This window comes from Cyprinus carpio, chromosome A20 (genome assembly GCF_018340385.1).
Source record: "Cyprinus carpio isolate SPL01 chromosome A20, ASM1834038v1, whole genome shotgun sequence".
In the NCBI taxonomy this organism is placed as follows: domain Eukaryota; kingdom Metazoa; phylum Chordata; class Actinopteri; order Cypriniformes; family Cyprinidae; genus Cyprinus; species Cyprinus carpio.
Window position 1 is genome coordinate 1,517,181 of NC_056591.1, and position 24,614 is coordinate 1,541,794.

Consider the following 24,614-nt stretch of genomic DNA (forward strand, 5'->3'; position numbering starts at 1 on the left):
AGCATAAATGTAAATGTGCAAAAGTTTCAGATAGTTTCAGATAGTTTCAGGCAGTTTCATGGAGTTCTATTAAGCATGCGCAGGAGTCTAGCCTAAAGAATGTTTATGTGTCTGTGTATATGCTCTTTCTTAAGTCGCTGCTAGAACTCTAATTCTACCTCTATCATTTGAACTAAACTAATGGCCTCTCTTATTCAATGCGATGGTTTAGAATTCCCGTAATCCACCATCAAACTGCTATGTACATGATCGTCCTCATCGGATTTCCGTCAAGATCAGACTCTAAACTATTTCATGTAATACTCAAGGTACATACTCTTAGCAAACTGCTGGTGGTGGTTACTTCTCACATGCTCCTCATGTCCAGTCTATCACGTTTTTTTTTACATACAACGGCCTACCGTGGTCATCTACACACGAGGCTTTCACATCACAGTTTATAGAAACGTACACAGGCTATCAATGTCATTGCAGCCCATCGGGCCTTCACTTTACATGCCTTATTGAGGCTTCACATTACTCAGCCTATAGACGGCCTTTGCTCATATCAAGAGATTCAAGATTCAAGATTCAAGATTTATTTGTCACATACATGGTTATATGGAGAGCATATGACCAGCAGTGAAATGTCAATCAGGTCCGCTCCATGGACAGTGCAATTATTAAAGAACACAAACACAAGAAAATTATACAAAAAATATTATATGGAAAAAGTAAGATAAAAAAATAAGAATAAAATAAGATGCTTATAAAAAAAAATGTGCAGGACAGTATACTGTAGAATTAATAAATATTAAGATGAGCAGGAATGTACAAGAGGAGAATGTGCAAACAGGTTGTACAGGGTATTTACATAGCAGCAATAGAGGTAAAAAAAAAAAGTAAATAAATAAAAATAAAAAATTATAGAAATTGCTGTGTTCAAGTGTCAATGTCCGTATATTCAGTATCTTACTGATAATTAAGTGAAGTCATGTAGAATTTAAGAGACTGAGTTTGAATTTAGGAGCCTGATGGCATGGGGGAAGAAGCTCCTCCTAAGTCTCTTAGTTTTTGCCATTAGGCTACGGAAGCGCTTACCAGCTGGCAGTAAAATGAAAAGATGGTTACTGGGGTGGATGGAGTCCTTGATGATTTTAACAGCTCTGCTTTTGCAGCGTTTGAGGTAGATGTCCTGCAGAGAGGGGAGAGCAGACCCTGAGATGCACTCAGCTAAGAGCACAACTCTGACTGGAGCTGTTCCCATCCCACACTGAGATACACTGAGTCAGTACACTTTCTATGGCCCCTTAATAGAAAGTTTTCAGGATTGCTGGTGAGACCCTGAATTTCTTCAGCTGACACAGATGGTACAGTCTTTATCTGGCTTTCTTAACCTGAGTTTGAATGTGGGTAGTCCAAGTCAGGTCCTCTGAGATGTTTACACCGAGGTACTTGAAGCTGCTCACCCTCTCCACAGGGGTCCCACTGATCATAAGAGGAGTATAGGGCTGCTGCTGTCTCTTCCTGAAGTCAACAATCAGCTCTTTAGTTTTACTCACATTCATAGAGAGACAATTTTCCTGGCACCATGATGTGAGTTTCTCTACCTCATCCAAGTATGAGGCTTCATTGTTGTTGGAAATGAGGTCCAGAACCACAGTATCATCAGCAAATTTGATAATAGATGTGTGTAGAGAGAGTAGAGCAGGGGACTCAGAACACAGCCCTGTGGGGCTCCTACGTTCAGGGTGATGGAGTTAGAGGTGAACTGGCCTACTTTCACCACTTGAGGTCTGCCGGTGAGGAAATCAAGAATCCAGTTGCATAGTGAAGAATTCAGGTCCACGAGTTTAGAAGCTAGCGTGATGGGGACTATAGTATTGAAAGCTGAGCTATAGTTGATGAATAGCAGCCTTACATAGTTCCCATTGGTGCTGTCAATGTGCGTGAGAGAAGAGTGCAGGATGTGAGAGATGGCATCTTCAGTGGATCTATCAAACTGAAGAGGGTCAAAAGTATCAGGGATGGAGGAGCAAATGTTGTTCTTTATAAGTTTCTCAAAGACCTTCATGACTGTTGGCGTGAGGGCAACCGGACGATAGTCATTCAGGCAAGAGGGGTTACTCACTCATGTTCCCCAATGAGAGACCGCCGTTGTATCCAGCAGTGCATTTGTTTACTGCAGCACGGATTGTTCTGTCCACTCACGGTTTCTGATTTGAGAAGGTCCTTATAGTTATTGTTTCATTTGTTTGTTGGGTTAGGGTGTTTTATGAGGTTGTTGATACATCCGTGAACTTGTTAACGTCAGAGGAACTAGCATGGCTTCAGAGTGGGCGGCCCAACGCGTCACTACCCTCTGCACTGGGGGTTCTTGAATGAGCCTTTGTTTATATTCCGGTGTGAGGAAAATGGCGGCATGGTCCGATTTGCCAAAAGCTGGTAGTGAGCGAGCTTTGTAGGCATTCTTAAACTGAGAGCAGCAATGATCCAGTGTATTCGGTCCTCTGGTTGGACAGGATACATGTTGATATAAGTTCGGCATGACCTGCCCAAGTCTGGCTTTGTTAAAATCCCCAGCGATGATAAGAGCAGCATCAGGATGTTTGTTGATGTAGCCGCTGAGCACATCGTGGAGCTTAGAAGAGCCAAGTCGGTTTCAGCTTGTGGTGGGATGTAAACATCAGTAACAATGATCAATGACCACTCTTAACAATGATCGATGATCGCTCTTAACAATGATCAATGAAAACTCCCGGGGAAGTTAGAATGGGCGGCAAATAATGGATAGATGTTCCAGATGAGGCAAGCAGGAACACGACAGAGTGGAGATATTCCTGGGGTCACACCATTTCTTGTTAATCATGAAACACACTCCTCCACCTTTGGATTTACCAGCGTCAGCTGTTCTGTCCATCCGTAAAACAGAGAAGTTATCAGACGGCGTTACAGAAAGTACAAAAGTAAATGAAAACACAATCTAAGTGGAGCGACCTGGACAGCATCCGAACTCAGCGGCACCATCTTGGATTCAATAGGCCTATTATTGGCCTATTGTGACCTTCAGGTAAGTGACTATTATTGTTTACATAACTGTCTATTATTGTCCATCGCATAATTGACCTGTGATGTCTTTTCTCATTACATAAATTACGCTGTCTTTTTGTTAAATGGCATAATGTGGCCTGTCATAAGACAGCTCATACAGACATTTTTTTGTAAATATGTATGCATTTTGTTAAAAATGTAATGCTGTATGTTTATGGTAAATTAAGCAAATACTGGTGGTGGTGTCACACCTATTCATTACATCTACTCTTTCACCGCTTCTCGTGGCCTTCCGTCACGGCATTAGCGGCTATACTCTCTACAGCCTCTTGTAGCCTTTCTCTCATGGCCTATCGGGGCCCTTCTCTCTGCGGCTGGTTCAGCTCTATTTAGTCCCCTTTAGACTGTCACCGCTTCTATACACCAGCCACTACTGCTGTTGAACTCGGAGTTCAAACATCAGATATCAAGCTACTGGGGTGATGGTCATCCTCCGCATTTGAATCCTACATTAGACCTGAACCACAAACCATCTCAAAGAATATCATGCTCTTCTCAAGGTAATCTATATGCAATTACTGGTGGTGGTACAATACCTATTCATATTACACCCAGCAACCTCTATGGTTTACTGCGGCTTTACTTGGCCTTTCTTTCTGTGGCTTGTCTTTTGTGGCCTTCCCCTCTGTTACCCATCTTGTGGCGCTTCCCACCATGGTTTATTTACATGGCCTTCCTCCTCTGTGCCTACTGAAGCATTTCATTCTACGGCCTCTTGGCTTTCTCACTATGGCCCATCTGGGCATCTCCATCTGTGGCTTAGCTTGGCCTTTTCTCCGCAGCCTTTGTGGCTTTTCTTTAAGGCCTATCAGGGCCGTTCCATCTTCTGTGACCCGCTGGGGCCATTCCCACTGTGGCTAGTCAGCACAATTCCAACTGTGGCCTATCAGGGCCTTTCCATCTTCTGTGGCCCGCCGGGGCCGTTCCCACTGCGGCCTATCGGGGCCTTTTCTGTGACCTATTGTGGCCTAACTCTCAGTATGGCCTATCCGGCCTCTATCACTGTCTGGCCTATCGTGGCTCTACCCGGCCTATCGTGGCCTCTATCAATATCCGGCCTTTCTTGGCCTCTATCACTATCTGGCCTATCGTGGCCTCTATCACTGTCCGGCTAGTGTCTGTACTTTGTTTGTATTATTTTACTGTCTTTCTTGTCGTGTACTCTATCACTGTCTGGCACTGTCCAATTTATGAAAAAAATCCTCAGAAACTATTTGCATGTAAATCAAATAGGCCTATTTATAGTTTTTTATCATATTATTTAAAAAATGTGTATGTACTGTATAAATACAGAATGCATTAAAAAAGTGGGGTGGGGGCACAGTGGTTAACCAGAAAAATAAAAAATGGCACGTCATGCCGAATAGGTTGCCAACCCCTGCTCTATATGAAATACAGAACACAGCTCCTGTTAATTTAAGACACACGCCACAGCTACTCCAGTTGGTCCATCTGCAATACAATCATTTCATTTATAAATATTATGTCAAATGACTGTCACAGATTTTTTGTTCCTTATATATTTAACCAACTTCAATACATCAAAGCGCAGTCATTCATGGTCTCTTAATCAGCTGCTGCTTCCAACAGGACTGCTGTTCTCAAAGAATAAAATCTCAGGCATCATTACCCCACTAAACAGAAAGATGAATCACAAAAACGTCTCTGAAAGATCTGTCCATGCACCAGTGACTGTTGATTGTGCTAATAACCTTTCCTCTGGGGGAATAAGAGAACTAAAATGAGGTAAAACTAACATGCCTAATTATATTTCAGGGCCTGCTGTCATCTGAAATGAAGAAAACATCTATAACACAGACAGCAAATATGACTTGTCACACAAGCTGCGCTAATGCATTGAGTAAGTTGAATGACTGGTGAATATGTAATGTGAATTTCAAATAAAAAATATGGTCAAAAATGGAAAAACTAGCTACTACACAATCCCATATGTGTATTATGTTGCACTGACTCAGATTTGTGTGTATTTTTATCACATTGTTTTAACCGCTCATGGTGCTACTAATGTTAGCGTCCTCTCAGCTGGACACTAAAAACACGAGTGAATGCAGACAGAAGAGTGAATGACTCAGAATTACCAGAGAGGATTTTAATATATGAAGATAAAAGATATTTTAAAAGAAATTTGGAAGTTAAAGGACAATAAGTTCATCAAAAATGGAAATTAATTAAAACTTTTTAAAGTTTAATCTGTACAATGTGTCTCACATAGTGAGATAAACACTGTGAGCATGACAATTATTAATATATATATATATATATATATATATATATATATATATATATATATATATATATATATATATATTTTTTTTTTTTTTTTTTTTTTTTAAATATATATTTCATTTTTGGAATAAAGCCTCTATTTGCAATAATTCTTACCTAAATGTGAAGAAGTTCTTTTATTTCATTGAGATTATCCCACTGGAGGCAGGTAACATTTACATATAAATATCAGAATACCATATGTTTAAATTTTTCACTAACAAAAATGATAATGAAAAAAAAAACAAATAAAAAAAACAAATTAAGCTTAGCTTTGGGACAAGAAGAGATTGAAAGTGACTCTTAATATACTTTCACAAATATAAAAAAGGTTTGTACATTTATATTACTATATGCATATATTTTTACAAATATATGTAATATATTACATATATTACATATATTGCTTCTGCTTTGATCTACTCTGTCTTTGATTTTAATTTCGATGACTTTGCATGAAAATTGTTTAAAACGTGAGCTAGAAATATGAATAACACTGTGACAATGGGATACGCTAACATAGCCATCCATAAAATGCTACATCTACAAGCTAGTTTTTGCCTGTCTTTCGCTTCCCTGGTTCATTTAAAACATTGTAGATTGTACACATCTTTACACAATAAATACATACTGATATTTTCAGGTCACTGTCAAGACCATTAATAGGCTAGCTTGTAAAGTGACTTCTCTCACACTTTCAGTGGTCCTTAGGTTGCCAGGTATTCATTCCAAAGACAAATACACATTAATAAAATAATTTATTTTCATTTGTCTTTGTCTACAGATAAAATTATGGCAGCTACGGTACACTGGCAACACTGAAAATGTACATGGCACTGTGTGGTAACTGGACAGGAAAGTGAAAAGTGACAGTGTTATGCATTTCCTCCCATGGAAATCTTCACTGGAGCCCACACTGAGTCCTCATCTAGACACTGCACCAAAACATGCCACCAATACATACAGGCAAGGAGTTAAAATGAACTACCAGCATGCGGTGAAGCTGAGATTCAGGAGGACATGAGTCAAGAAAATATAAAAGGCAGCTTTCTCTCTCCTTGCAGATGAAACCATTGACATAAACGGGGCTTATCTGCATTCACAACCATAAACCATGACAATGGAGCCAAAATATGTAAATAATTTCTGGATTTCAGTCCTCTTGTCATACCAGATGCTGCATCTATAACAGAGGCCATCGTCTCTGAGTTCGAGAAATGGGGTTTGGAAATTAAATTTGTCACAGGGCAGGGGTTTGGTAGAGCCGGCACAGTGGCTACGGACTGAATTCATTCTGATTGATGTATCTGAATGTAGTGTTTACATGAACGATAAATAAAGTGATCGGGATGATGTGCGCATTTATGTCACAAGCTTCAAATTGGAATAGATTTTTTTTTTTTTTTCTTGACGTGCACACTGCAAAAATATAGAGTTTCTCACACTGTTTGCACATAATAACTACTCTCCTACATCGTTTCTCTATTTGTTTTTAACAGCAGAATTAATATTTATCCATTTATGGATAAATATACATATAAACTGCTGTTCTGTGCTGCTCATATTTATCACTCAGTAAAAATGCCCTTCCCCGCACCCAAAACAGGTTTCCTGTGGATGAGAATCAGAAACAAGGACTGGTGGGAGGTTGTCCTGCTCCAATTCACAGTTGCCGAGTGAAAGGAGAGTTTAATAACGACAGGACAGGCATTTATACAACACTTTAATCAAAAGGAAGAACGGTTCATTCTGTGTGTAATACGTCATTACTATTTCTGCGTCATTGCACATGCGCAGTCCTTTCAGTTTGGGGGTTCAATCCGATCGAGTGTTTACATGCACTCTCAACTGTATTAGAAAAGGAATAAACCACCCCCTTCCATCCGATCGAAATTTCATTCTGATCGAGCTCAATCGGATCGATTAAGGAGTTTACATGAAGGCTTTTCAGTCCGACTGAGCCGTCAGTCTGATTACAAACAGATTATTTGCTTGCACGTAAATGTAGCCAATGAGTGCAGCACAGCACCACATCAGCTATCCTGTAGGACAGTGTTTCACAACCCCTGCCTCCCACAATGATTCAGAGGCCTCGTCAATTAAAACACCTGGTTGAGCTCATCTGCAGGGCCACAACTGAAACATTCTGGGAGGTGCGAATAGAGTTGAGAAGCCCTGATTTAGAGTTTAGCATAAACCCTAACCAAACACACCTATACCAGCCAATCGATGGCTTCATTAGCAGGTCAGTGTGTTAGAGAAGGCACAATTCAGCTCTCTGTCACTGACCCACAGAGAGCAGTTGCCATGTACAGATGTATGGAATAGCTTCACAAAGAGTCTATTCAACCACACGGTATCACTATTTCCGTCTTACAAACATTTAAATAAGAGAAGTACTAGGATAAAAGTTTAGTATTTGGGTATAAACTGATGTTTAGCAATCAAAATAGTCGTGATCAAAATAGAGTATCATTCACCTTTTGAAAGTGACTTGACGCTTCAAATAAAGATGGTATCAATCACATCATTATGCCAGTAGGTGGCGACAAGTGACTGTTAAAAAGAGATTAGTTTAAAAAAAAGCAATGATTTATCCAGGAACGAAACAAGTCTTTAATAGGCAAGTCACTGAATCATTCCTTCAAAATGATTTTTAAAAATACGTTGAACACTGATTTTTTTTTTTAAAGAATCGTGGAAGAACTGTAATTTCTATTTTAAGCAAAAAAATTTAGATTTTCAGTTTTTCCAGAACCGAGCAGCTCTTGCGGAGCTTATAGTAAATCTGATATCTGAAAGTTTTATATGTAATAATTTAAAACTGTTTTCTCTGTGGACGACAGTCGAAACAAATAAAAAAGATCTGATTCAAACTGATTTGCAAAATGCAAAAGATCAGACCTGAAAAAACAAACCAAAACTGAGTGCAGTGTTAAAGGTGTGCAGTTGCAATTTCAAGTTTTCCTTTCTCTTTGGAGTGTTACAAGATCTTGGTGAATAAAGAAGATCTGTAAAGTTGCAAAGACTGAAGTCTCAAATCCAAAGAGATATTCTTTATAAAAGTTAAGAGTCAACCACACCCTCCTAAAACGGCTCGTTTAAACACGCCCCCACACAATATAGGAAGATTTGCATAACGCCGCCTAAAGGTTCACGCAAAGAAAGAAGGTATAACTTTATTGTTGCTGCCACTGCCATGTTGTGAAGAGGCTGTGTTTCATTGCATTTGGTCTTCCAAAACAGGACACAACTAGAAATCAGTGGTTAAGTTGTATTTACAACACTGTTCCACAACAGTTGACCCAAATATTCAGATGTGTGCAGCACATTTTATGGAGGACATTTTATGTTTCCTGATCCTGGGAAAGAAGACTATAATGCCGCCTGTTCTGACTCACAGTCTGTAAGTACGTTTACATATGTAAAGGATTTGCCACTGATGATTCAAACGTGAATGCAACAAATGCCTCGTTTGTAATGGGCTTTATTGGTTTTGTCTTGTTGCGCCGGTGTTCTGATGATTTGTGCTACCCTGTCAGATTTTTCTACCTCCCATTAAAACAGATGGTAGCATAATTTGGAAGCAAAATCCTTTATTAACATGTACACCTACCCCAGCGGTTCTCAATTCCAGTCCTCACGCCCCCCAGCACTGCATATTTTGCATGTCTCTCTGATTCAGATAATCAGCTCGTTAGAAGTGAGCTCCGTGCATGAACTGTGTTCCTATTGACATGCTCCCTACACAGTGTTCATTGCTCCGTACTCCCTGAGCAGGGGAAATCTGTTGAAGTTTACCTCACTTCTGAACATTCATTCAGGGATTTGTGCTGCGTCTTCACACACGGACAAGTGTGACATCATATACCTCTGTAAATAAATACAATTTAAATTCATGTCTCGCACACTTCAGTGCACTGTGAATGGAACATATACGTTCGCTTCAAACTGGAATCATGGCTGAATATCCTGTGATATCCACTTTGTAGGGAACTTACGTTCGAATAGAACAAATGTCTACGGCCATAAGAGAAACATACAAAATGTGCAGAGCAGGGGGGTGAGGACTGGAATTGAAAACCGCTGACCTACCCCAAGCCTAAACCTACCCTTACAGAAGGATAAATACAGTGTTGGTAGCATAATCTGATAGGTAGCATTATTTGTTAGAACACCGGGAGACAGAATCACAGTATGGCAAGGGGCGTAACATTTCCGTCATGTGCTTGAGGTATTCGGCCAATCACAACACACTGGATAGCTGGCCAATCAGAGAACACCTCGCTTTTCAGAGCTTTGTAAAAATCGACGCTTTTCATTAGGCAGGGCATAGGGGAGAAACAATAATGTAGAGTATGTGGAAAATAATGTGTTTTTTTAACCTTAAACCACATAAACACATTTCATTACACCAAATACACAAAATAATGTTCTGTTTAGCAACCCCTTTAACAAAGCCTGTGGCGGCTGAGCGGTTAGGGGTTGGACTGGGGTGCCGTACAAGTTCATGGTAATTTCAATCAATAAAGCTCAGCAATAAAAAAAAAAAAAAAAATTTAAATGTAATTTTTTTAATTCTATTACTTCAGTTTTACAGAGTATATACTGTTTCTGTTGTCTGTGCTTCAAAACAAGCAACACAATTGTTACTGCAGAGTTTCATGCAATGTTCCTAATCAGATTGCTTTTAATTTAGTTCATGTTTGAGGCTGCTTATTTGTCACCTATGGTATCGATTTAGTATCGATACAGAGGAATTAGATTCTGGTATCATACTGAAGCCAAGCTATGATAGATAATTACTAGGTTCAAGTCAAGTAATTAAGTTAATTTCACAATGCACAAAAATGTGACAATATTATTGGTCTGACATTCTTTATAAAATGGTTGTGTTGAGGTGTTCTGATTGATCAATCTAGTAGGGATGTAACAATGCTCCCTGATACAAATATGCTACAACATGTACGATATATGATACAGTAACATATATGATACAAACAGCTTCATCACTTCACTTCCTTCCCTTCTGGTTCCACACTTCACGTCATTTCACGACCCCTTGGCCCGGATCTAACTCTGTGGCACTGCCATTGAGTGGGTTTCCACCTTTTCGCCATGCTGAGCCCTGTGTACCACTGTCTGGCCTGGCTAACGTGGGTCAGTGTTGTGTGTCCTGTGTATCGTTGTGGTGAGTGCTGTGCTTTGTTTGGCCCTGAGACCGTTGATCCCACCACATATGGACTGTGTAAAACTATTGGAATTGCTTGTCGGCCCTGCTATATTCATCATACTATTGTCAGAGTCTTCATATTGAGCCATCTCCTTTCCATGAGGTGACATTGTTTGAATATTTGACATTTAAAATCAATAGTCACTCTTCACTGCTCATAATACTGGTGTATCATCCTCCTAAAACAAAAATGCAATTTCTGTCAGACTTGTGTGAGTTGTTGATAATTGCTTCTGCCCTATCTACAGCTATGCTATTGCAAGGGCATTTCAATATTCATGTTGATACTGATACTGTTCATTGTAGCCTTCATACACAAGATTGGGGTGTGTTAATTCATGATGTCACCTGAATCAATTCACCAGACAGACTTTCAGTGGAGAAAAACTTAACTTTCTTTATTTTTTATAAGGAATGGGAGGGGGGAAACTGGAGAAAACTATAACTCAGGTATTTCTTCTTTTTCAAGTTGCTCTTGGTTGCATCAGCTTTACATCTGGAGGGAAGGCAGAGGAGACGTATGGTTAGTCAAGGTGGTTCAGGATACTCATGTCCTTCTCTAGGCCTTTGTCCTCCAGAGTGTGGTTGGCTTAGGACTGTTCCAATGCTTGGGCTGTGGAACCTTCAACACTTTGTGTCTGCTCACTTCCCTTGCCTTCCTTTGCTCCTTTCCTACTGTGACTTTTTTGGTCACCTTTATGTGGTTGCTGATTGTGCCCAACAGCCTGCAGCTGAGGCTCCCTGTCAAGGGATAAACTGTGCAAATCTGTGTTGGAGGAGCTATCCATGGTCCTGAACATCACAGGGTGGCACTGATGGTGCATTCCATGGTGCTGAACGTGACCTGTTTCTTGCGGTCACCACATACCCCCTATTCCAGCTCCAAGCTCCCGTTTGGAGCATACGTCTCATGGCAGTCATCCCTCCTGGACATGGCATCTGCATTTGCATGAGAATTCCCACCCCGTTGTTCTACTGCAAACTTAAAGTCCTGCAACTGAAGAAACCAGTGAGTGATTTGTGTATTTTTCCCTTTATTCTGAAAAATCCATTTTAGCGGGACATGATCAGTTACTAAGATAAATTTTCGATCCAAAAGGTAATATCTCAATTTTTCAACAGCCCATTTAATAGCAAGACATTCTTTTTCAATTGTGGCATAATTTTTTTATGGGGGTAGTAGCTTACGGCTAATAAACATGACTGGGTGTTCCATACCTTCCTGGAACTGGGACAGCACAGCTCCAATCTCTACTTTCGAGGGATCTGTTTGTAAAACAAATGTTGTGTTGAAGTTTGGGGCTTGCAAGATGGGTTTGCAACAGAGGGATGGCTTTAGCTCAATGAAGGCCCGCTCTGCTTCTTTGGTCCACTTAACCTGGTTTGGAAGGTGCTGGCGTGTTAATTCGGTTAGGGGAGCTGCTTTTCTTGCAAAGCAAGGGATGAATGTTCGATAATAGGCAACTAGCCCAAGAAAGGTCCTTACTGGTTTCTTGGTCTGAGGCTGGGGTCAGGTGAGTATGGAGTCAATCTTCTTAGATTGGGGTTTCACATTTCCTCTCTCAACAGTGTGCCCTAAGTAATTGGCCTCTTCCTGGGCAAGTGAACACTTACTTGGGTTTGCTGTGAGAGCCGCTAAGTGTAATTCCGGTAAGACAGCCTCTAAATGGTGAAGATGTTTTTCCCAACTCCTACTGTGGACAACAATGACATCCAGATATGCAGAAGCATATTGTTGGTGGGAACAGAGGACTCCATCCATGAGTCTTTGAAATGTGGCCAGTGCCCCATGGACCCCAAAAGGAAGAACCCGGTATTGAAAGGCTCCGTCCTGAGTGGAGAAAGCAGTCTTTAGTTTGGCTTGAGGGGTTAACGGTACTTGCCAGTATCCTTTGGTCAGGTCAAGTGTTGAGATGAACCGAGCAGGGCCCAATTGCTCAATCAACTCATCTAATCTGGGCATGGGGTACGTGTCAAATTGGGAGATCTCATTCAATTTCCTGTAGTGATTGCAGAATTGTATGCTCCCATCTGGCTTTGTTACTAGGACGATGGGACTATCTTCGCCTATCGCCTATCTTCACTTCGGGGGTTACAGAAGAAAGGATACTGGCAGTGAGGCTCATGTCCTTCTCTAGGCCTTTGTCCTCCAGAGCGTGGTTGGCTTAGGACTGTTCCAATGCTTGGGCTGTAGAACCTTTAACACTTTGTGTCTGCTCACTTCCCTTGCTCCTCTCCTACTGTGAATTTTTTGTTCACCTTTATGTGGTTGCTGATTGCGGCCAACAGCCTGCAGCTGAGGCTCCCTGTCAGGGGAGAAACTGTGCACACCTGTGTTGGAGGAGCTATCCCTGGTCCTGAACATCACAGGGTGGCACTGATGGTGATTTCTATGGTGCTGAACGTGACCTGCTTCCTTGCGGTCACCACATCATTCTCGAGTTCACGTCTGTCCTTGATTGTTTTAATCTGGGCGTTTACATGCCGTGAACTTCATGTGGAACATTTTAATGTCAATAGCGCGTGGGCGTGGCCGTGATAGATATATCTCTCATGTCTCTGTGTTGAGTATTTACTGAGTTTCTAAATGAAGATCACCGCAGACCAAGGCTGCATATAGCACACCTTGTTTGTTTTCTTTATTATGTAAATGCACAAAGTTTTGTTATTATTATGTGTATACAAATAAAAATAGGCCCTTTACAGATTCAATTGATATATTGCTCTTATCTGTACGATCAAAACTGAAAGTGTAATTTAAGTTCTTTTCGGGGTTATCAGGAGAAAATGCCTCAACATGCGTATACGCGTGAATTGACTCCAGAGGGTTAACTTCCACTGTAACGCAGATGACATTCCAATTTATTTTAGCACATCTTCCACCTCAGTGTTTCCTCCACCTGCATTAACAAATTGCATCAAGGAACTCAAGCTTTGGCTGGAGGCAAATTACCTTAAATTTATCTCTGATAAAACTAAGGTAATTCTGATTGGCTCTTAAGCTGTTGTATCAAAGCTTTCTGGTCAACTGATGGATCAGGATGGTGATCTGATTACACTCTCCACTAAAGTTCACAATCTTGGTGTTCTCATTGATTCCACTCTTTCAGTCAATGATAACATTGGAAAAGTAGTAAAGACAGCTTTTTTTCAGAGCTGGGGGGCACGAGGACTGGAATCGAGAAGCGCTGGTGTAGAGTTGAGCTTGTTGTGTATCATTTCTCCGATCACAAATGCAGACATGGTTTTATGATTACGGGGCACAATGCAACGCAACACGTAAAAACACAGTATAAATCATTATAATCAGTAATTATGTCCCTTACCGGTTCTGACCGGGACACGCATCACAGTATGGCAAGTGGCGTATCATTTCCGTCACACGCTTGAGACATTCGGCCAATCACAAAGCACTGGATAGCTGGCCAATCAGAGCACACCTTGCTTTTCAGACTGATGAGCTTTGTTTCAGAAGGCAGGGCATAGAGGAGAAACAATAATGTACAGTATGTGGAAAATAATGTGTTTTTTGAACCTTAAACCACATAAACACATTTCATTACACCAAAATTCACGAAATAATGTTATTTTTTTTTTGTAATTTTAACCCCTTTAAATCAATCATGATACAGTTATGGGTAGGAGTTTATGTGAATGTGTCTCTGAGTAGAACTGACTGTCCTTAGAAAAGTTTAGAGGATATTTTCTTTTATCTTACTTCTGTACAATGCCTATTAAAGTAGTGTTTATAAGCGCAGCTCTGCTTTGATAACAGCAGTAACCAAGAAAAGGCTTTATCTGCTGTTTTTGTCTTGTGTAGATATGTTTTATGTAGTATAGTTTCACAAAACTAAAGTCAGACTGTTCTCTTTTTGCTTCAGATTTTGGAATTATACAGTCTAATTTAGATCAAAAACTACTCAGGCAACATGTATGCAGCAACTTAGTTTGGATCCGGATTCAAATCTAGTGGTTGCCCCTAATTTTAAAGGGGTGTATGCAGCAACTTAGTTTGGATCCGGATTCAAATCTAGTGGTTGCCCCTAATGTTTATGTGGTTTAACCTGTTAACTTGCATCTGGACGCCGGTGTACTGAACGCTCTTTGTTTGCAAGTGTCAGTGTTTACGAATAGATTAAATGAAACGGGACAAAATTAATCTTGGCAAAGTATATATCATTATAAAGATCTAAGCCTCAAGCATCGACAACAGATCGCTGTTTTTCAATGGAAAGCTTATAAATAATGTATTTGCTAAATTTGTGTAAGCAGTACATACCAGATTCATTGTAATATCGAGTCATAAACACATCCACAGCTGTAAATCCCGGTGTAGTACACGAGACAGTAAGTTTTACTGGGCTCCAAAAGTAAAAAAAAAATCGAGTAAGGAGCCATTGGCTCCTATAAGAAAAAAAACTTAGGAGCCAAATAATTTTTTTAGATGCCACAAATCATAAACATGAAAACACATAAGAAATTGTTGTTTTATTTATTTTACGATTATTATTTATTTACATTTCAACATTTCAATCATACTGTCATGTGTTTATGTCTCATCTTTTCTTGACTTTATCAGCATTTTAATCCATCTTGCAGATGACCTGGGAACTAAGGTTCACTTAAAGTAGGAACTAAATGTCTTTTCCAACTTGAAATCTACAGTCAGTTGTTCATTACACAGAATCCGTACCAGTATCATGGAGCATAAGCATCACTTGGCCACTGAGTGTAGCTTGGGCTCCTCCTACACGAGACATTTCAGTAAGTTGTACTGCAGGCTCTCTTATAATATAGCATACCTTTTGATGTTAAGTAGACTGTCAGGCTTTCATGTTCATTATGTAGTATATTAGTAAAGAGAAAGATTAAATGGGTTCACTTGACCATTTACAGATCTCCCCTTGAACTGAGGCGTTATCATGGAGAAAATACCCCAAAAAGCGACTCCAGCACGGGACCGCGCTGACCCCCATTAAGGAGCCGCCAAAACTGTATTGTTTGAATTTCGTTATGAATTCGGAATAATTTTAAAGCTGGTTCTTTTTATTAAAAAGTGACAAAGCACAGAGCTTTTTGCGATTACTGGACGGCAATTCCACTTCAAATAATAAAGTTCACGCATTAAAAGAACACAGACCAAGATCTTGTTTAGAAGATATTACAGTTCTAAACTAGTTCTAGTTTATTATAAACGAGAATTGTTAACGATATTGCCAATATTCACACAGCTGACAGCTTTACCTGTTCTAGTTTGTTCAAGTTGTGCACGAAATAGACGCTGTATTTTCTGCAGTTTCCCTTCTTGCATCTCCGTCATTTCTCTCTCGCTGCACAGCGGAGCTGCGTTTATCAGACTGTGTGCGTCAGCTCTGATGTGCGCCAGAGATGAGGACTCTCTGAAACTCTTTTTCCACTAAAACTTTGATGCGCATCGTCTCAGTTAAATACGTGAACATAACAAAAGATTCGATCGCAAAACAATTAGGAAAAAAGGCATTACATTCAAATGTTTAAGTTATAAGATGTAAATATATACCCAGATAGCAATAACACTCGGGCTGATTCTGGCTGAAATGCTTCTCTGTCGGTTCAGTCTCGGCATCGGTGAGAAGATAATGGGCCAAAGCCGCGCCGACTCTACAAAACACTTCTGGCAGACAGACGGCTTTTTCTCTATGGGCCGATCTCGGCTGAAAGCTGTTGTACACGCGGCAGGTCCACACTCGGTGTAGTTGTGTGTATTAACCTTCGGCCCGAGTTCGTTTTATCACAGACGGGGCGCTGCTAGAATGAAGCAAATCTTCCTCCTGAGAAAACTTTTTTTTAGCGGTTAAATCCTGAGGAGCTTTCGGCGGGTAGTCGCCAGTGGCGACCTCAGCAAAAACGTCACTCGCAAATTAATATTTATGGTCGCAAATGCGACTGTTTTAGTCGCAGTTTGGAGCCCTGAGTTTATTGTCGAATTTGTGTTTGTTTTCGCAAATGCGACTGTTTTAGTCGCAGTTTGGGGAATTGAGTTGTAATATGGATGATAATTCCTTTGTTTACATTTCAGTTCTTTAGGGACAGTATTGTTTGTGTCCGTTATGGAATAACTCACGCTCAGAAAACTGCATCTTGGTAGTAAAAAACAGCATGGTTTTGTAGGGTACAGTTTCACAAACAGAATGAGATCCACTAAAAAAAAAAGTGAAAGATAGGTGGAAGATTGTTTATTTGATTTCTGGCGCTCTCTCGTGACGGCTCGTGACACGCACTGTGACGCACCTGTCATCTGATGGAGATGTAACTTAGCAATCGGCTTTTTCTTTCTTTTTCTTCAACATTTTTCATATATGTGTGAGTGTGTTTTATGGGGAATGTGCCTGTATCTGCATGATTACCATCTATTTGAGCACAAATCAGCATGCTATTACGGTGTAATCACAGCTATCAATGTGAACACTGTCTATATGAATAGAGTGTGATTATTGACTTTATGGCGCATCTGTATGATTACCATCTCTATAACTGGCCATCAGCACTTCAAAATGTGATAATTGAGCAGAAAACTTTGTAAATGCTGCATTTCTAGCAATCTCAGGATGTACTGTAATTGGCATACATAGTTAAATCTTTTTTATTTTTCTTATTTATTTTTATTACTCAAATTATTCTTATTGTATTTTTCTAGTACTCAAATAAATCACTTATATGATGTCTAAGTTTCTGTCTTTTGTTTTATAATTGAAAAACTATGCAATTTTTTTTCAAGGCACTTCAGTGTCTATAATTTTTAATATTTTTGAGCATTATCAACTCTGGTTGATAAAAAGTAAAGCCCAAAGGGTCTTCTTTCCAAAGACACCAAAATTATGTGTGTAACAAACATAAGTTAGGAACTGTTGCAGTTTTAAATTAGGTCACTTTCAGCTGTGACACATACTGTACATTATTGTTTCACCCCTGTGCCCCTGATCTGAAAAGCGAGGTATACGGTGATTGGCCAGCTATCCAGTGCGTTGTGATTGGCCGAATGCCTCAAGTGTGTGACGGAAATGTTACGCCTCTTAACACTGTGATGCGTGTCCCGGCGTGATGAGACAAAATCAATAAAACCCATTACAAACGAGCCATTTGTTGCATCCTGTGGGGACATAATTATTATTTATAATAACTTTTTCTGTCTTTTTACACATTGCGATGTGTATCGTGCTGTGTTAACATAAAACCATGTCTGCATTTGTGATCGGAGAAAGGTCAAACAACAAGCTCTAAAAGTTACTCTACACTGCTCAAAACTCGTCATCAGTGACAAATCCTTTACATATGAAAACGTACTTACAGACTGCGAGTCAGAAGTGCCAGACTGTCCTTGCAAAGTTGGAACTGTTGTAGGCTACTCTCAGAGGAAACAGTCCTTGTCCTCCGCAAAATGCACTGCACACATTTGAATATTTGGGTTGAACTGTTCTGGAACAGTGTTGTAAATACAACTTAACCACTGATTTCTAGTTGTGTCCTCTTTTCGAAGGCTAAACAAAGTAGCTTCGCTTTCACAACTAAACACACAGCGTCTCCACGGCATGGTGGCGGTCAGCAACAACAATACTAGAGCGAGAATAAAAGTTACGCCTTCTTTCTTTGCGTGAACATTTGGGCGGCGTTATTTTGGTGTTGTTATGTTGTTATTTAGAGATTTTGACGTAGTTAGGATGTGTTATTTTGGATGGGAGTTGTTGGATATTAGTTTTTGTATATTATATCTCTTTGGATTTGAGACTTTAGTCTTTGTAACTTCACAGATCTTCTTTATTCACCAAGAGCTTGTAACACTCCAAAGAGAAAGGTAAAAAAAAAAAAATCGCATCATATGACCCCTTTAAATGGAAAGAGCGCAGGCGTTTGTGATTTGAAGAAGGGGGTTATTTATTTGATTTTGGGTTTGTTTTAAAATTTCAATTTAGATTTGTTATTTGGCATACTTCAATTTAACAAAAAGAATTGTGCAGCATTTTATCCAAGCAATTATAAAAGGACACCTCATCATTAATAATTTGTCTTAAATCTAATTTTGTAAGAAAATAAAAAAACCTGAGTAAATGGTATTGTGAAATCAGTATTGCGAATCGTATCACATCGGAAGTTGAGTGAATCGATACATCCCTACAATCTAGAGGTGATTAGAAACAGCAGTGGCATGAAACTGGCTGTTCATCAACTACTGCCTGTATCTCTTTAATTGTGTTTCAAAGTTTGTTGACATGAGGGTAAATAGAGACAGGTTAATAGTGACAGTTTTAATTTTTGGGTGATCTCTTTAATGATTAAAATTAAAATCATGGTGTAGTGTATGCATGTGAAATATCACTGTACAAATGCATGCTTTTCTTTTTACTTACTTCAAAGCTAGTTGGTGTGCTGAATGCTCTTCTGATGTCATGTCACAGTGGCATCCATGATTTACGAGCATCCAAATGAAGTATGACATATGGCAAGGGATTTTGAGTAAAACAAACTCAATCCTGATCACATCTTGTCCTGACAGATCAAAGCCTGGTGTCTTACACTGCGGAGACGGCTGTGCAAGCTGAAAGGTGATTTGGGGAACAGGGAGACGGCATTACATGAAGAATGAAAATTAAAGTAATAATATTGTAAGAAAGAGATGATGACGAGCTCTGTCAGAAAGCAGTGAAAGAGATCTCACTCCACTGGCTCAGAGGGAGATTAGTTCATGTCAGCCAGAAGCACAGTGACATATGTGCCCTTATTTATAGCCAGCAGATCCTCTGAGACCCAAGGGCTACTTATAGAGGTATTATTTGAAAACCTGAAACTTAAGACATACAGTATGTTTCGTCTTATTAAACAAACATTACATTCCCACACTGCAAAAAAATAAGTAACAAAATGTACAGTATATTCCTGCTGTCTAGTCATTGTACAGTAGCTTCACAGTTGATTACAATTAAAAAGCAGGAAATTACAATGCAGAATCACTGTGATTATCTGAATTACAGTAATCCTGTTTATTTACACAATAACTAGAACACTGTGATGCCACAGTAACTGCACATGCAGTGTTGTTACATTTATTGTTTTTTTTTTACGTTCTGCCATTTTAGCTGTTGCAGTTTTTCATGTCTGTCCTTTTAGTTACTCACTTTGTAATGTTCAGATTTAAATTTTGTTTGTGACTGTCTTCACTGCCTGTAGCTTTCTAGCAATCCTGAAGACCTTAATTAGCTCGTTCAGGTGTGCTTCATCAGGGTTGGAGATAAAAGCCGCGTTCACGCCATGTAATTACCGAAATTCTGAGATGACAACACGTGACGTTCTACTTGGATCTGCCCATGTTCTCGGACTCTAAGGTAGGGCTTAAATGAATCTGGTGGCCGTCAGGTGGTATACAGTGTAGCTGGCACTAAGCCAAGTCATAACTCTCGGAACATCCTGAGCTTACAAGTTGTAATTACAAGCTCTGGCGCACGTGAAGACATTTAAAACACAGAACACAAACAAGCTACGCAATATCGCATTCATTATCTCAGGCAACTCGATCTGCGATAATGAACGCGATATTGCCTAATTGTCAGTGAAGTACGGCTCTGTGTAGTAAATGATGCTCCATCTGAAAGCAGGTGATGGAGATTATTTGCACAGTCCTACTTGGTAGCTTGCATGCAGGACTGATTCTAGGAGTTCAGGCTTCTAATCATCTAGTCATAAACGTATCTGGGTATGTGGCTCAGAGGAACATCTGTGTTCGTTGTGAGTTTGAACTTTTTAAAAGAATACATTTTAAAAAAGCATATCAGAGTGGCATATTTGGTTGTATCTTATTGTGCGATGTCACTGAACGCAGAGTGTTTGGGTGAGGGACAGAGAAATGGAGTCATTTCAGTTTGGGCTCCATGCACCAAAGCCCCTATGTTGCCTTTTGTCCGGGTCCTTCCAGAGAAGGATATTACTTGTAAACACAGAGTATTGAAGCAAAATGACTGGTAAGGGAAGGACTAAGAGTGGAACAACCAGAGGAAGCTCGTTTCAAAACAACAGTTGGTGGCTGGCAGGAACCTGCCTCCTGCAAGCACCGACCACAGGTATAATTCTATTAGCCTCTTGAGAAACTTTCTCGGGATTTAACAGTGGCTGGTACTGTTAAGGGTGTCTAAAAGACTTAAAACATGCGAGGCGGTGCTCAGGAATAGTTGTTAAAAAAGTACAGCACAGGATGCCTCCTACGCCATGTTGCTGTCAAATAAAATAGTTGCCATGCAAACTTGCTACTGTAAACAAAAGCTGGCAAATCATGCCCTGCCTCCGGGTTCTTCTGATTGGTCCGCTGTTTCAGGAACAAGTTGAAATTCTTTTAACCTGACATGGAATCCCAAAAATGCAGCGCTCATGTGCGAGATGCTGCAAAAGGCACGAGATGCAAGCGCAATGGTCATACGCGTATGTCTAGCATGTTTACATAGAAAAACAATGAAAAAGTAGCACTTTGGAATAGAAAAGCGCATTCTGTGTAAATGTCCCTTAACACGAGTCAAAATCCGATGCTCAAGGTGTGTCTGTGCGTGTGCATGTGGGACGCATCTCTTTTTAGAGTGAAAGCTGAGGCCACTTCTGGTTCAAGTGAACGGGTGAAGCACAGTAAAGGCCACTCCTGGGAATAACCTGAGTGCTTCTGCAGGTGCTGCTTTCAGACTATCAGAGTTTTAGGGAGTCTGGGATGTAATAGGATCTAGCGATGTGTCTGCCTGAATGGCTATGAAATAAGCTGAGCATTGTGCATTTCAGGAATAATTTGAAATTCATAAATTAGTATTATAGTGCTGTATAGAACAGTGTTTCCCATTCGTTGATTTATTTGTGGCGGCCTGCCACAATGTCAAAACTGACCACCACAGATAGATTTTCCAAAAAGCTTTGACTTCATTGATTAAACATGATTAAAACATACCAATAAATCTATTGGTATTAAAATGTCATGGGCTATTTTAGAAGACATTATGTTGAAGACATTACGCTACGAAATTTCAGACATTATGTTGTCATTGCTACTACTAGGTGAGGTCTGATGAAGTGATCAGAACAAATGTAAATACATAAATACAATTCTTAGCAAAACAAACAAACAAACAACTCACACATTTAATACCAGTCTGACAAGCTGTGCAGTGTAGGGTTACTTACACTCGAATATTCGTCGGATTAAAAAAAATTAAAAATCCACATTCAAATGCAAAAACTTTGCATTCAAATTCTAGGTCTGCGTCAGCTATCAGGCAGCCTATCAACATTATGCACCTTTTTCAAAAATAGTCATGTTATTTTATTACGCTTTGAAGAAACGTGCATAATATTTTGCTCGATGCGCCCTCTTGTGGCCTCAGGATAGAAGCCAAAAGCTTTTTTTCCCCTAACTGAAATTATGCCTTTTAAATTTGAATATAATTCGAATTTTGATAATATTTAAGTAGACAATTTGAATTTAGTTTTTCAGTCATTTTGACAGCCCTAGTTCAGTTCATCATCTAGTTTAGACACAGTGCCAGTTATGACTTGTTTCCTGTCCACTACAAAAATTTTATCTTTTCAGGAAGAAGATTTTCTAATTCTGCTTTACTCTGAGTTAAATAATGCAATTGATATGGTACCCATACTCAACATGCACTACAGCTTTACAAAGTCAAACAGTTACAAATTATTATTTTCACACACTGTGGCCGCAGCAAACACAAAAATCATGATACTTTCCATTTCACATCTGTCTTCAAATATTACATTTATTGGAGACAATTTGGCATGGGACATGGCAAATACTTATGGGAAGCTGGCATTTGCAGTGTCACATGCTGTACTTCATCTACCGCAATTTATTTTATTTTATTTTTTGATAATTTTGTTAATCGTCTTATATTAAGAAGTGGTTGTAACATGCACGTAACAGGCTTAAACATTTCCACAGATGCTAGCAAGACGAAACTTACTGTATTTACTAGTTGCCATGTCAACACTATTTAGCCGTTTAAATAGTCCTTTAATGCTTATTAACTAGCAGTATACACTAGCCACTAAATCCCAGTTGAGGCATGTTGTAACTACATTAAAACGTGTCCCGCTATTAGAACTATTCGACATTAGTGAAATAATTCACATGAACTTTTATGGATTTTGTTGAGAAACCATGAGACACAGGTGAAAAATTAATTAATGTTAGAGTTAATGTTCGATGTTCAGAAATTATTATTTCAAGAAATGTAAAGATTCTTCCTCATCTAGATGTCTCCTGTTGAGTAAGAGCAGTGTGTGGAGGGAGGAGAGGGGTGTGTGTTCAGCTCTGTGTTACTTCAACTTTTTGCCCACATCATTTGCTGTATAGCTGCATTGTGTTCATTTTCAAACTGTTTATTTTTAAACATTACAAAAGCTGTTGTTTTATATGAAAATGTTAGCAATTGTATTTTACTTACAAAAAGTTTTATCTTGTGTGTGTGTGTGTGTGTGTGTATTATTATTATTAGTAGTAGTAGTAGTAGTAGTATTATTAAATCAGGTAACATTTTAAGCTGTTAAATGATCATGTTACAGCATGACCCACCTATGGGGCATGTTGTCAAATTTCAATTCAATTATTTTTGGGGTAAATAAAGAAGAAGAAGAAAAAAGTTTATACTGTAACAATAAAAACCACAAAACTGTACTAGACGTGTGAAATTAATGTGTAAAGAAAAACATTCTGAAAACCAAGTGGATTTACAAGTGTTAGGTTGTTCCCCGCTCGTGCACACAGCTTTTATGAGTTCAAATGCACTTTATCTTTCAACTTTTGTCACACTGCATGATCGTTTAAAAATGTATAGTGCTCAAAAAAGGTGAGACACCAGCTAATGGACGTAAGATTTATCTTACACATTCAGGACATTTACATCTCATGTAAAATCTTTTAACATAGAATAAGGCTTAATTCCATGGAGCCGGTTTGCGTCTGGTACTTATAACAGCAAAGCTAGCAGAAGATCATATTCAGTGTTGAATCTGCTCTGGTCACTCATAAATCAGCCCCAGTGAGTGACGTGGAGCCAGAATGACACTTCCGCTCGTCTGTCTCGATCACAGGAGACAGTGCTGGACTGAGAGCAACATTTGAGCCCAAACGCGTCTATGTCGTCCAGACTTCCGCCTCTGCCAGGTTACTCCATCCAGTAAACGTTCTTCAGCATCAGTAAATCAATGTAAAATGTGTTTGGCAGAATATAATTTCCCATCGCTAACATAATAAACCAGCTGTCACATCAGTGGCTCTTACCTTTGGTGTCGGACGTCGAGTCGCGATCGTCCATCGATGTCGTTTAAACACACAGCTTTACCGTCGTTTTATCACATTTCCGCCGCTTAGACTCGATGCATCTCGACACACTGCGGCAGACTGACCGAGCGCGTGCTGAAGCACTCGCAGCAAACACACATGCACGAGCACGGGACCGCTGCAGCCGGCGCTGTTTATCCGATGAACTGAGTTCAAGTGCTCCGTGTTTGCTAAACATAATATACAGCCGACACGAGATTATTTATACAAACAAAATCAGGAGCATAATGCGCAGCCTCTCTTTCGTGTGGAGAAAATGCGAACGTTAAGGTTGTAATATATATATATATATATTTATGAATCCGTTTATTTGTGGTTGCTGCTGATCCACTAATCCAGCGACTGATATGACACAACTAACCCGCAACTCTGAGGAAATGAACACATTGCATGCTATTTAACAGAACACAATAACAACTCACTCCTTAGTTAATGGATGTACATATTCATCTGAACTGGTTCCCTCACACAGCAAATTGAGCTGGAATTTGAGTTACACAGGTGAATTTGCTTAAAACATTACCAATTAAATTATGAATTTTGACTAATATTGTTTATTTATTCCCTGACATGAATACAATTCATATTTCTTTGAAATAAGTATTTTAAGGCAGGAAGCAGGAAATACACACAGACACTAAATAC

At 39.5% G+C, this 24,614-nt stretch overlaps 1 protein-coding gene across 4 annotated transcripts in view; it reads right to left on the reverse strand.

Annotated features, from left to right (window-relative positions):
* lrfn2b (leucine rich repeat and fibronectin type III domain containing 2b) overlaps nucleotides 1-24,098 on the reverse strand; it is a 94,693-nt gene extending 70,595 nt beyond the window's left edge. The window contains exons 1-2 of one of the 4 annotated variants that reach the window (XM_042777325.1): nucleotides 23,910-24,098; nucleotides 18,994-19,181 (exon numbers count right to left, since the gene is read on the reverse strand). In XM_042777325.1, the coding sequence (XP_042633259.1) occupies nucleotides 18,994-19,082 (89 nt within the window). In that variant the 5' untranslated portion in view covers nucleotides 19,083-19,181; nucleotides 23,910-24,098. The remainder of the gene's footprint in view (nucleotides 1-18,993; nucleotides 19,182-23,909) is intronic. The other 3 variants (XM_042777321.1, XM_042777323.1, XM_042777324.1) reach the window with 3 other exon arrangements.
* Between the last annotated feature and the right edge of the window lie 516 nt (nucleotides 24,099-24,614).